Source organism: Triticum urartu, chromosome 6, assembly GCF_003073215.2.
Source record: "Triticum urartu cultivar G1812 chromosome 6, Tu2.1, whole genome shotgun sequence".
Lineage (NCBI taxonomy): Eukaryota > Viridiplantae > Streptophyta > Magnoliopsida > Poales > Poaceae > Triticum > Triticum urartu.
In genome coordinates, this window is record NC_053027.1 from 521,959,694 (window position 1) to 521,973,797 (window position 14,104).

At 46.2% G+C, this 14,104-nt stretch overlaps 2 protein-coding genes across 7 annotated transcripts; one reads left to right on the plus strand and one right to left on the minus strand.

Annotated features, from left to right (window-relative positions):
* Positions 1-681: 681 nt before the first annotated feature.
* LOC125512617 (auxin-responsive protein SAUR32-like) lies at positions 682-1,942 on the plus strand. The gene has a single exon (XM_048677718.1). It carries the CDS (start codon positions 833-835, stop codon positions 1,193-1,195), a length of 363 nt encoding a protein of 120 aa, XP_048533675.1. The 5' UTR covers positions 682-832; the 3' UTR covers positions 1,196-1,942.
* Positions 1,943-3,250: 1,308 nt separating this feature from the next.
* LOC125514814 (protein ALP1-like) lies at positions 3,251-7,884 on the minus strand. Of its 6 annotated transcripts, XM_048680173.1 has the most exons (6): positions 7,666-7,884; positions 6,052-6,944; positions 4,933-5,447; positions 3,906-4,692; positions 3,708-3,818; positions 3,251-3,593 (listed from the first exon to the last, which is right to left on the minus strand). In XM_048680173.1, exons 4-6 carry the CDS (start codon positions 4,552-4,554, stop codon positions 3,367-3,369), a joined length of 987 nt encoding a protein of 328 aa, XP_048536130.1. In that variant the 5' UTR covers positions 4,555-4,692; positions 4,933-5,447; positions 6,052-6,944; positions 7,666-7,884; the 3' UTR covers positions 3,251-3,366. The 6 variants fall into 6 exon arrangements, with proteins under 6 accessions (XP_048536130.1, XP_048536125.1, XP_048536126.1 ...); XM_048680168.1 differs by having other exon boundaries at positions 3,251-3,818; XM_048680169.1 differs by lacking the exon at positions 4,933-5,447 and having other exon boundaries at positions 3,251-3,818; positions 6,361-6,944.
* Between the last annotated feature and the right edge of the window lie 6,220 nt (positions 7,885-14,104).

Sequence of the window (14,104 nt, forward strand, 5' to 3'; positions counted from 1 at the left end):
GCCCGAGCACCAGTGCTTTCTATATTTGACTTTTTTAAATTTGTATTTTTGAAGTTTTAAAAAAATGTGAAATTATTTCCCGGGATGCATATACACATTCCGAATACCCGTTGCAAGTTTCGGTACAAATCTCGTTTTGTTTTGGACTATAAAAAAACAAATTTCTGACAGTATATAGGAGAAAAAAGATGTCATTTTTGTCAGAAATTTCTTTTTTTTCTATTTCCCAAAATACAAAGTATTTCTTCTCTAGATTTCTACCAGTCCTTAGGAATATGTGTACGTATTCACATATTTGTTTTCAGATATTTTTGAACATCAAAAGTGTGTTTTTCAAAAAATTCAAATATCAAGAACAGTGAAGCTCGGCCTCTGCATCCACTTTTCCTCGCACCCCCACCCTACCCACCCCCCTCACCGCAACTGAGGCCTGACAGTCACCCAGTACGGCCAGCGACCCCGACGCCGTAACCCGATTATTCCGACGGGCCGCCGTGTCAGCGACGCAGAAGATCTATCATCTATCATCCGTCGTCCCCGCCTGACACGGTACCCCCGAGGACGGACCACGCCTCACGTACAGGCAGCGCACGGGTGCGCCACGCACCGCCGGCTAATCTAATCTTCTGATCTCCTCCCGGCCCGCACGAGCCGTGCAAGTCCTATAAAAACCACCGCAAGCGCCGCGAACCACACCGCACCACACACACGAACACACACCTCTTGATTGGCTCCTTGGCTCTCTAGTTGCCTGCAATAGCACCACTAGCAGCAGCAGCGACCGCGAGAGGGCGGCTGCAGTTGGACCGCCGGCGAGGGAGCTGCCATCATCATGCAAGGGGACCTGGCGGAGAAGAGGGGGAAGGTGAAGAAGGGGTGGCTGGCTGTGCGCGTCGGCCAGGCGCAGGCGGAGCAGCAGGGCGACGGGTTCCGGCGGTTCGTCATCCCCATCGCCTACCTCTACCACCCGCTGTTCCAGCGCCTGCTGGAGGCGGCCGGGGACACGTACGGCTACAGCTCGGCCGGCCCGCTCTGGCTGCCCTGCTCCGTCGACGAATTCCTCCGCCTGCGCGCGCTCGTCGACCGGGAGACGGCGCACTCGCACTCCTCCTCCTCGCACCGCGTACACGCCGGCGGCTACCAGCAGCAAGCCTACTCGTTCGCCCCGTGCACCCGCGTAAAACTCACGTCCTGATCGACCCACATCGATCATCGAGCCCCGGCCCGCCGGCTTTCGTTTGTTGAGCACCGGAGAGATCAAGCGGCGGGAGTACATCGGCCTGCCGGAGACAACATTCACACATGTACATGTATACGTACATAGAGAGAGATACCAGATATGGAGGTGCATGAGAGGCAGTCAGTAGGTGATTACTGATTAGTCAGTTACCGGCGAGAGCAGGTATAGCACAGGCCAAGATTTGATTGGTCCTTTTTGTATTGATTGGTATCAGGTCGCCTGATGAAACCAGTAGGCTTTTGGATATATTTTTTCTAGGATTAAAGTGATTTATGTTGTAAGACAACATCAAATGAGAAGTTAGGGAATCTTCAACACTGATCTCCAAACCGAACACAGCATCCGTCCACGGATTAGAGAAAACCAGTTCGCCGATACGGATGTAGGAGCGGACCATCTAACTATAGCTGCATATATTTCAAATCGGATTTCAGTTAATCAGACGATTTTGATCAAACGCGCCGAATTTATCAAAGTTCGGATAGAAAAATAGACAAATCATCCATAATAGCATGCAAATGTGTCTACTACTCCCTCCGTTCCTAAATATAAGTCTTTTTAGCCATTTTAGATAGTCTACAACATACAGATGTATATAGAAATATTATAGAATGTAGATTCACTTATTTTGCTCCGTATGTAATCATTTGTTGGAATCTCTTGTATTTGGGAACGGAGTGAGTACAATAATAGTTCAACTCAGCGAGATTAACTGGATGTTCAACAAGTTTTTCATGAATTGATTATGTTATCCCACACATACTACACCTTGAGCTTGATCCAACAATGTATGTGCATGAATGGTCTGCTCTCTGACCTGTACTACGTTACAACAGCTCGTGCATGCTAGACAATGTGTGGAGCAACAATGAGTGAAGGCGTCCTGGTTGGGACCTCAAGTCTTAGATGTTAGGTTTGACTGCAAGGTCTGTTTGGTATTAAGCCTAGACCTTCAGCGTCCCTTCATCAACTGAATAGGAGTAGCGACAGATGTTGCTTAGACGGTGGCTTTAGTCTTATTGTTGTATGACTTTGTAAGGTCTTATGTCAATAATTAATAAAATGATTGTATGCATCGTTCAAATGCAGAGGCCGGGGGTCTTCCTCCTTTTCTAAAAAAAGGAATAATATCTCCCATGTTCTATCCCTGTTCCGATGATGCGTCTAGCATCATCGGAGGATGTGTGTGTGGAGGTGTATCTTCGTCGAATCTCGCGGGATTCGTCTGGTGCTGGTTTTTGGTAGATATACTTGGATCTGGTCTTCGTTTGAGTGTTTACATGTTTGATCCTTCTGATCTACAACTTTTCTCATCAGTGATGATTGTTGCTCTGGTGCGCTGATCCTATGGAGTCTTAGCACGACGACTTCTCGACTGTATGCTACAATAAGGTCTGCCCGGCTCCAGTGAGAGAGGGGCGATGACGGGGACGTGCCTACGGCTTATTCCAGTGCTTATAATTGTCGCTAGGTTGTCGACGGACATGGTTGTAATTTTTATTAGCTCTGTTGTTTTTTACTCTCATGAGTCATGACTAAAAATGAATAGATTGGATGTTTCTCGAAAACAAAGAATTTCTGAAGAAAGAAACACATGCACCGGCCGTAGAAGTTTCCATGAGTGGTGGTCAGGCCGGCGACCGTGCAAGCAAAGCGACCCCAGCTCCACCGAAAGCCACTGCTGCTGCAGTATCCCACAGAGTCACTGGTTAGTCAGTAGCGTCATCCAACTCTCTTCCGTACGATGGACGGGGAAAAGAAAATGCATCGGCATCGTCGCGCTGCCCGCCATTGGCCTGTTTGATACTCTAACTCACTCAGTTAGATGTTAGAGTTAGATTCTAACTCCGAACTAACTTTAAACTAACTTTAACCAATAAGGTGTTTGGATGACAGGATTAGATTAACAATAAATGTACTTTCTCAATCATTTGGCTCCTTTAGACCCTTTTTCCTGCCGGATTTGGTGTGGCCGGCTCTTATGTGGCCTCCTCTCCCTCACAGTTGACATAAATAAATGATCTTTATAAATCAAGGGTCCAAAACATGATAAATTTTATTTTGTCCATACAAATGAGATGTCCCACTTAAACATACATATCGTCAATCAAGCTTCATAAAAAAAATTACACTCCATGAAACAAAGTATGAGCTAACTCATCACGAAAGTCATTCATGTCGATATCTTTAACAAGAGGTTCGTCTTCTGGCCATGCAGATGCAGAGGAACTAGGCATTGGGTTATAATTTTCATCAGCATCACATGCATCAAATTCCCTATCCGCAATTCTGCTCTCTCGAATGAAATTATGAAGAGCCATACAAGCAACAATAATTCTACTTTGCTTGTCCTCTGGAAATTTTGGCATGTTCAATAAAATCCTAAATTTCATCTTCAACACTCCAAAGGATCGCTCAACGACATTCCTAACTTTGGCATGTGCATGGTTGAAGGTTTCTTTCATACCTTGCGGCGGCGGGCCGTTTTGCCATTGTTCCACATGGTACCTTGTGCATCTGTATGATGAAAGGTAGCCCGGCCGGTTTGGGTAGCCCGCATCAATCACATAATACTTCCCTACATATTGTGGAAGGCACACAATGAGACTTAGATGCACAAGTGTAATTGGATAAAAAATGTTGGAAGACAGTTCAAGTAGCAAACCTGGTAGTGGATGTGGAAATTTCTGATGATGAGTAGTTATGGCATCTTTGAAAACTCTCATGTCATGTGCTGACCCAGGCCATCCCGACATCACAAATGTAAATCTCATGTCGAAATCACAAACAGCAAGCACATTCTGACTGGTTTCATTGTGTCTGTTCAAGTATGGAATCCTCTTACTCTTATCCACCACAACATTCACATGTGTCCCATCTATAGCTCCTATGCAGTCATTGAAGTGTGGCCAGAATGCTGGATTTTCTAAGTTTGGGTGCACCTCTGAAAATGTTGGGTCCTTGGGTACAATTATGTCATGTGCTAACTTGAGGAGGCATGTCAAAACTCTGTTAAATGTCCTACTTACTGTCTCCATAGACCTCCTAAAACGGTTCTCAGCCTGTCTAACTGACTTTGGTGATCCAACAATCCATAAAAACATTGCTAGAGCCTCTACAGATGTCATTTTTGAAGTGGACTTCAAGCCATATGATTGCACCAAAGTATTATGTAGCCGGTTAAACAAAGGTCTCTCAACCCTAAACATGTTATAGCATTGGGTATCTCGGGCTAGTGTCTCCTGCACCCAATCCAAACCAGAATATCCACTGACCCTCCTAGGTAGTTTCACAAAGTAGTTATCAGAGTACATACCCAAGATAGGAACCAACTTGAAGATTAAATTCTCAGACTACACCAAATTGTTGCGGCACATGGATATGATCTCATCCTCACTTGTGCTACCTCCATCATATTCTTCTTCCTCAGTCATGGGGACATGATCTTCTTCCTGCTTCACACATGTATCAAATTGTCAACACATATCATAAAACTTGAAGGAATGTAAGCAAATGAAATTAATTCAGCCCGCAGATAAAGCAAAATAGGTTCAACACAGATAATAGTTCAACACCTCACAAACACACGATAGGTTCAACATACAACAATTTAAATAGGTTCAACATCTTAACGCACACTTCAGAACTACTCCAAATTGTTGTCCCTGCACCATTTCTTGAAGTAAACCAACCTAAGCTCAGGAGTTAATAGGCCACAAAAGAACTCCCTTTGGTACTCTATTTCGAACATCTTAGACATAGCATAGACAGATTCAACTGTTTGCTCAACGCCACACTCAAACGCCAGCTCCTGACACCTCTTCACAGAAAATGCAGCCTTCTCATCTGCACGTTTCTGCATTTGCTTAGTGTTGGCTGCGACAGACTCCTTGTAGGTATTGGCTATGTCCTTGACAATCTTCACCATTGGGCTCTTGCTCTTCTTCAATGGACTGGTCAAAGTGCTTGAAGTGCTTAATGACCTCTTGCCCCTCTGGCTCCTTTGGTTGCTTGTACTTGTAGGTGTTCCTTGAAACCCCTCCTCTTCCTCTTCTGCCCCTGCATCGTCTTGCCCTTGATTCTGACCATAATCATCTCCAGGCACAAAGGCTGTGCTTCCATCCACAGTGTAACCTCTGAAGAGTCGATCAAGCAACTCCTCGTTTGCTGGAGGACCCCACTGCAACTTCCTTAGGTATGGTTTCTTCTGCAGGATAGTGAAAAAGTAAAACTAGTTAAGATATGAGACTGGCTCAGATAGAAAACGAACGATCAAAATGTACTGCTCGAGACTTAAATTATTTAACTTGCTCAGATTCATCAACATATATATGGCCAGTAAGTATACGAGTCGGTCATCCTGTACGTGCACCCAAGAAAAGGTAAAAAGGAAGAGTAGCAGATTGCTTTCCGTTGCAAGCAGTCAATCAAACTACGATAGTATACAGTCCATTTTTTATTTACATAAAAGCATATATAGACTTAACTACTCCCCTCAAACTCTAACTCTTTCTTGCCTGAGGGCAATGAAAAATAATCACAGTGACCCATCCATCCATAACAGGCTAGAAATAGAGTAGTTACGTCTATATATTACTCCCAGGATTAGTTACAATTAAACATATATTACTCCCACGATAGAGTTTGGATGGATGAAGGGAGTATACCCAGGATTAGTTACTCCCAGGCTAGAAATACAGTAGTTACGTCTATATATTACTCCCCTCAAACTCTAACATACCCAAGACATTCTACATGCGGTGGAACATATTTAAAGATATACTACATTGATATAAACAGTAAAAGTGTACCTTTGTATGTGTTATCCAGAACTCAGAGTCGGCATCAATGGTTTCATCTGGTTTCCTCCCCAACCCTGTGTGCACTTGCATGTATCGCCAAAAAGAGTGGGTGTTTTTGAGTACGACTATCTGGTTCTTCACCTGCACACGGGAATACACCAACCCCCTTCTAGCAAGCAAGCCGTCGATAACAGCTTGGTACCCTTCAGCAGTCATTTGTACACCATTATACGTTCCTGCTGCACGTTGCTCAAGGCATAATTCTAACAAGCAAGCACTGTTAGCATCATTCCATTGGGCTCGATTTGTTTGGCTCACCAGGGGACCTCCGGAGCTCGCTAACTCCTCCACATCATTCTCCAATTCTTCATCACCATTGGCGAAGGGACCGCCGGAGCCGGATGCTTGCCCACGGACGGCACTCCTCGGTGCCCGGCGGCTGGGTGCCGCGGCAGCCGAGTTGGCACGCTGCCGAACGTCACCGCCACTGAACGCCATCCTGCTGCGCTGGTTACGGCGGCTGGGGGCCGCGACGGCCCAGTTGGCGCGCTGCCGAACACCGCCGCCTGCCCCCGACGATGACCCGTCGAGGAACACACCACCGTTTCCTCCCCCGCGACCGGCTGCTGCCGACAAGGTGCCGCCGAAGTTCAGTCGCCGGGCATAGGGTGGGCGATAGGGAGGGAACCCGGAGCCTCTGACGCGCCCAGGGAGGAGCTCATCATCGTCGCTCTAGAGGAAGGCTCCGTAGAGCCCAAGCCCCGGGAACCCCTCCGACGCCGGCGCTTGCGAGTTGAGGTCAAGACCGGCATGGGTAGCGGGACCGCTTGCCGACGGCTGCGAAACCCACACGTCGAAGCCGTCTCCGTTCATCGCGGGTGCTCTGCTCCAAGCTATACTACCTGCACCAGAAGAGAAGAATCAGTAGCGCATCCAGGAAGTACTACAAGCAAGCCAAACTCAACAGCGCACACGCAGTCGTGCTATTCTCTGGAATAAGTAATCTTGTCCATATTAATTTATGAGATACATTTCTAACTTTGATTATTTATAACAGCTAGTGCATAACAAAAATGAAATTGTACCAAAATATTATTTAATGATGAAGTATTGAGTTGATCACACTATATAGATCAGCTCTTCGTTTCTTAATGCTCTAATTTGCGCAAGAACATCTGCAACAAGAGAGGAGGCTGAACAGGGTGTTCTGATCCAGTTACTGTTGGTTCATTAGCTTCACATTCAACTCTCAAAATGTCAGTTCATTAGCTTCACACTCTGATTCAGTTAATGTTCTTCACATTCGCGTCTCTTTCTTATGTAAAATGCATCATTGGTTTTCTTTTAACCATCACTGCCAGTGCTGTTAACATAAAATAGTACAAAATCTAGCTATGAACTAATCAAAAGTTCCGCCAACAAATCTAGCTATGGACTACTCTTGCTGACTTGTTGCTCACTAGCTAACTAATCAGAAAGATCCAGCCACGCCGCTGCTCACTAGCTAACCAACAAGAAGTTCCGCCAATAAATCTAGCTATGGACTACTCTTGCTGACTTGTTGCACAGACGGACGCGTACGAGGAGGGAGAGCACGAGTACAGAAGGAACGGACGGACTCACCTCTCGCTGGATCCCTGGTAGATGCGCCGCCTCCGCGCACGAGAGAGAGAAACGACCGGGAGCGGGGCGAGCGGCGAGCGGCGACCGGAGGAGGACGAGCAACGACCGAAGGAGGACGAGCGGCGGCCGGAGGAGGTCGCGGCTTGGGCGGGCAGCGCGGCGCCCGGGCCGGCGGCGCGGTGGGGAACAAGAGGAAAGTCGCGGGGGGGGGGGGGGGGGGGGGGGGGGGATCTGGTGCGGGAGGGAGGGATCTGGTGTGGGGGGCGATTTTTTTAGTTATTTTTTGTGTGGGCCCTGGAAAAACTAGCCCAACTAGCACCTCTCCACCGGGATATTTTTTTTTACATGGGTTAGAGGCAACTAATCAAATCTAACCCACCTGTTTGGATCCTTTTGAGCTATTTGAGCCCAAAATAACTCAAACTAACACTAACTCTAGGATCCAAACAGAACCATTGTCTCGGTGTCCCTTATCATGGCCATGGCATATCGCGAGAGCCTTTTCCACACGCGGCTGAGCTTGACTTTATTTTCTCGCCCGAACCGGGGCACCGCCGCCCGGCACTCCGGAGCCTCTCCCTCCCTCCCTCCTCCCTTCGGCTTTTCCTTTGGTTGGCGGCACGTAGTACGTGCCCGGCTCCAACTTGATGCAGTGCACCGTGTTTGCTTGGCATCTCATCTCGCCCACGCGTGGCCGCCATTGACAGTCAACCGCGAATCAAAGCAAAGGAGGATCGGCTTCCCGTCTCGTCCATGGGACCAGCGAGTGAACAGTGACGGCCACCAATGGCGAAGCTTTTGCAAGGAATATTTGCCGGTGATGAGCGATCATAATGATGATACAGATCGACGATGGTGGCTTTCGATGGACATCCGTTGCCGCGTTGCGCTTGCGTGCCCCCCGTGGCTCCGTTGCTCTCAGTGCCAAAGCGCCAAGGGGCCCTTTAGATAGATAGATAGCGAGCACGTACCACTACCATCATGGCATCATCGACCCCGATTCCACGAAGAACATTGTTGCTTGATCGTTCACGGCCACGCAACACCTTTCTATGTACTGTATGCGCGAGAGCAATCTCGAGCGACTGGTGGAGCTGTGGTACGTACCCTTTGGAAGGAAGGAACGCGCGTGCGTGGTGGTGACTGGTTTCTCGCGGCTGGGAATCGGAAGTGCACGCAGTTTTGCGTCCAGATACACCGTGGTAAATGGTTGTGTCAGCCGTTCCTGTGAGGCCGTGAGGCAGCCTAGCATATGATGACCTGACCGGTCGGTAACATTATTGGCTGAAGATCCGCGACGGCGACACGGGGAGTCCCATCGCTAGCTTATCGTAGGTTCATAGGTAATTGAACGTGCGTTGCCACGGGAATGTAGATATGTATAGCTCAAACGACACATATAAATAAATAATCCATTTATCTTTCCTTGAGTTATCACACATGCAAATGCATGTTCTGCCCTGATTCTACTTTTGGCTCGCCATGAATGGAATCATGTCATCAATCCTTCTCTCCAATTGTCCTCGACAAATATTTTCCCAAATATTATTCTTCCAAAATAATGTACATACATGGCCACAATTAATATTATTGGTGATGAACTGATGATGCACAAGCATGGCCTCATCGTGTTCTTATGTATCTTAATAGCCAAACAAGCCTTTTTTTTCATTTATCAACAAACTAACCTTAATACTGGGCACAATCATGCAAATACATAAGACCATGCTAGACTAAATAATAAATTCTTGTGACGAAAACAATGGACAGTGGCATTGCATCACAACTTAAAAAGAAGAAAGATTTGAAAAGAATTAACCAACTCAGATAGTATATGCTGGAAAAAGCATGGGAATATAAATAGTGCTAGTCTTAAAAGGATATTTACAAAAAAAAAATCCAACCTAACTAAGAGTACAACTGGAGACTTAGAATGATGAGTTCCTTCTAGCTCGCAAATGATTTACGTTTTCTGCAATACAAAGAATAATCAGTGTGTATTGAGAGCCTGTTTTTCCTGAGAAATATAATCAATATATTCATGGGATGACCCTGACAAAGAGGAAGATGAACAATGAAGCAATTAAGAAACAAGCTAGCTCCCATCAGGCCATTGCCCATATCTTACATGACTGCATCATGCAGGCTAGCTTGTCATCATGCAGATCCCCGTAACTATACCAAGGAAAAAGTACATTACAAATGGCAATCAAGCAGATACGAAACATAGCAGAAAATTATAAAACATTGAGGATCTTTGTCGCGCCGCCGTCTACTTGGAGAAAAGGGCTCTGCGGCGACAATCAACGTGGGTGCGCAGAGGCGATGCGGGTTTGGTGGGCCTCTAGTGTCCTGCACTGTTGTTGTAGACTCGAGGCGAGTACTGGACAACACCATGATTTTTGGTGCTCCGGCCGATTCTCCTCGAGGAGGATGGTGGCCTCCCGGCGCGGTGCGAGCGGGATCCTATATATCCACGGCGCAGGTACCCTAGATAAGGAAGGGAGAGATATTTATGGAGAGAAAAAATCAGCACGCAGAAAAGGCAAGAAATAAACCAAGATAAGGAAGGGAAGAATATGCCTGTGATCACCATGTGAGAATTGATTGCGTTATGCATTGCCAAAGAAGAGATTGATTACCATGTGAGAATTGAATGTGTTACCAAAGATTGATCCTGGTTTGTCCGGAAAAATCAAAACCGGTTTATTCGGGAATTCCTTCCTGCATGTGATCTAGAGGACGATCTTGAGGCGATCTTGAGGCAGCCGTCGTCTTCTCTTCCGCTGAATTCGGGAATTCCTTCCTGCATGTGAGACACGGCCTTAACTGCCTTGCAATCTCCGCGATTATATTCCCTACATACACGTGATTGCTTCCTTCTGATGCTAGCACCATTATCGCATGCAAAAAATATCGGGAGCAAGAAAATCTCCAGAGATATCGCTCCGTTTTATTGTATCGTATACTAAATATTCCATCCAGCGACAAATTGATTGCGTCTGGTTACCTTACGTGATGATGATAAAACCGGCAGAACCGGCAGGGAGAAAACCGGTGCAGGGGGGGAAAGAAAATCGCTACAGGAAAGAGGGGGTCGTATGAGAGGTTAGACGAAGAGGGGAAACGGAACACTCCGTTTCTTTTAGGTAGTAGAGATAGAGATAGAGATAGAGATAGAGATTGGTGGCCGGATGGACATGGTTTGTGTTCCATCATCTAGTTCAGTCTTTTTTTTTTTGCGGGTACATGGGACGGCAGCCATGCTCCGTCAGGCAGCGCGCACAAGCCATTCTTGATTTGCTGACGCACTGGACGTACTGCCGCCTGCTCCATTTCTACCGGGTTTGCACACTGCATGGAACGGAGTTCTTACGTACTGCTTCGCTCATAAGGCACCTGCAGCTTCAGCATGCACGCGCTATCTCGTCATCGTCATGCTGTCACATTATGGTCGCCGGCGAAGGTGACCACGCACGCAAGTTCATCGATCCATTTGCTGCTCCGGTGGCCAATCAGGCGAGTCGATCGATCGTGTGTTTTCTTGTAGGTGAAGTACTAGAATGAATCGAACTCGAAAAGAAAGGTGATCGAGTTACTGCCGACGCACGAAGTTGATCGGTGGTACGATGTCGCCTCCCGCTTTTTATCATGGCCGTCGAGCTCGATCGATCGCTTTTCACCCGGGGAGTGAGAGCGAAACAAGTAACTCGAAGTTTATCTTGTTGGCACGCGCAAACTCGAGACCTAATTAAAGTACGTTAACTCAAGCACCACCCAGATTATATTGTATGTTAAGCGGACGTGAATTTTTGGGACATGCGGCTACGCGCTGCCGTTATCCCGGTCATCCGCAAGGCGTCGTGATTGCTACTTAATATAGGCCCTGCGTGATACGGTGCGGGTTATTAGTAGGCCGAGGTGAATACGTAGCGATATACCTCACAGGAGTGGGCCAGGTCTCATTTATTTTTGTATGAATACTAGCGTGTCTGGTAGGGGCGCCCCTTGCAGGGTTGGTCGGTCATAACTGCTCTGGACGTGGTGCACTGTACTAGCTCTTCTTCAAGCTGTGTCCTATGGGTAAGTAGAAGAACAAGAAGAGCAGAAATGGATGCACAGGTTAGCGTATTGACACTGAGCTTGCTCCTGCGCTTCTTGGGTACAAGTACGAACGCGCTGACTTATATCCATCATGTCCGTCCCTTAGCATGTCAGTATTTTTGGAGAGAGTTCTGGATCGGGGTGCTAGGGGGCGTGGGAGTTGCCTGTTTTCCTGACTTCGACTATTTTTGTTAGCCATTTGGGGAGGCTTGACATCGTGCGAGAGGTAACTGAAGATGACCAAACCGACAAATTCGCAGATTTGTTGGATTCTGTGGAGGCTATTCCAGGAATAGATCTGGTTGACTCAGATGAGGTTAAACATCAGAGGATGGATAACAGATATGTAGCCCTTGATGATACAGTTGGAGGAGTTAAAAGGGATGATTTGATTATGCCATGTGTTAGAATTATTTTTTTGATTGCAATTTTTTGTTGGTAACTTACCAAGCTGGCCACTTTGTACCAATGTGTTAGAATTTGTCATCTTAGTCTCACATGTCCTTCTTTTGCCCGATGCGTGCAGGAAAATGAGAGCAGCGATGCATGACGAGCGAACAGCAAGCACTGGAAACGACCCCTAACCTGATTTTCAGATATAACGATTGCACTCCTTTAAAATAACATACTCCACTTGTTTCAAAACACAGATTCCACTCATTTCACTTAATTCAAACAAATAATTTCAATCATTTACAAAAATAAAAATTTCATTAGTTTAGAACAACACACTTCACTCATTTATTTCACTCCTTAAAAAAAAAGATTCCACTCGTTTCACTCGATTCAAACAAATGTTTCCAATAATTTATTTAAAATGACTTACTTCACTCGTTTATTTCATTCCTTTCAACAACAAAAAAAGATTCCACCCATTTCACTCTATTCAAACAAATATTTTCAATCATTAAAAAATGATTATGCTCGTTTAAAACAACATACTCCATTCACTCATTTCTAAAAACCGATTCCACTCATTTCACTTCATTCAAATAAATAATGTCAATCATTTTCAAAAAGAATGATTTCATTCTCTTAGAATGACATATTTCAGTCGTTCATTCAACTCCTTAAAAAAACCAGATTCCGGTCATTTCAAACTAAGAATTTCAATTATTTTCAAAAAATGATTTCACTTGTTTCACAAAACATATTACACTCATTTCAATCAATTCAAAATTAAAAATTACAATCATTTTAAAAACAAATAGTGATTCACCCCTTTAAAACAACACATTTCACTCTTTTATAATTCACTCGTTTAGAAAGGAAGATTGAAACATTCGCTAGATATCGGTATCGGTGCACTCTTCTAAAAAATTCGCTCTTCTATAAAACTAATTGTCAAGAAACATGTTTTCTCTCATTTTAAGAAAATAAGTACGCTACAATCAAAATCAGACTCGCCTGTCAAACTAAGCCAAAGGGTATCCGTTGGGTGATTTCAAAGACAAAAAGCCCTGAAATGTTTGCATTAATTACTTGCTGGCTGACTTGATGGGCTGCAGGGGGTTCCTGGGTGGTGCAGGCCCGGCTTAATTGACGTATACTCAATTCACTGCTCTTTTGAATGCATGACGTTGCCTTGTGGGCCATCTGCTGGCCAGGGCGTAGGTAATACTCCTGCTATACCGCTTGCATGCATCTCACTATACATGCTAGTCGTATTAGGATGGCACGAATCACGTGGAAACGAGCGGGCCTGATACCGACCGCGCGTGCCACCATGTCTACTCATGATTATTCGATGTTAAGCGTCGTATAAACTTTGCCTCCCGCGTGAAAGTATCTGCAGCCGGATTTGATAAATCCAACCCCTTAAATACCCGTAGACGCGTCTGTGGACAGTAACTGGTCATGGCTCAAAAAATGCATTTCACATCCGGATATCTTAAATTAGAAACTTTAAATCCATATTATTACATGCAACGTGAAATCTAATCTAAGCGAAGCTCGTCCGGTTGCGCTCCCCGCACGCCCGGCTCCGCCCTGGCCATGTCCGTAGGCTGGCTGCGCTCCTCAGAGTGTTGGTCCGGTCGCCGGCAAGGTAGAGTAAGGCATGAGACATGAGCCGGCTTATGTGACACGAGGCGCCGCCGTCTCGCATGCCCTACTCTTCTTTCTCGGAGCTCGGAACCCGAATGATGCCAGTGGACATCAGATCGATGAAGGATCAGTCCAAGGACGAGCCGCCGACGTCCACCACGATGCGGTTGCGTCACCCAGACTGATGCCCCATACGGGGCGCCGGAGAATGTGACTCCGCCTCTTCAACATAGGCCGCCGCCGCAAGGGCTGGCGCCGTCTCCCACGTCCGGTGCCTTGCACGATGGGC

What these genes read in the sequence shown, in the direction of transcription:
- LOC125514814 (XM_048680169.1), bottom strand. Translation starts at nt 4,554, where the DNA reads ATGTACTCTGATAACTACTTTGTGAAACTACCTAGGAGGGTCAGTGGA. An exon ending in ATTTCCACATCCACTACCAG is followed by an intron (nt 3,819 to 3,905) that starts GTTTGCTACTTG and finishes CACAATATGTAG; the next exon opens with GGAAGTATTATGTGATTGAT.
- LOC125512617 (XM_048677718.1), top strand. Translation starts at nt 833, where the DNA reads ATGCAAGGGGACCTGGCGGAGAAGAGGGGGAAGGTGAAGAAGGGGTGG.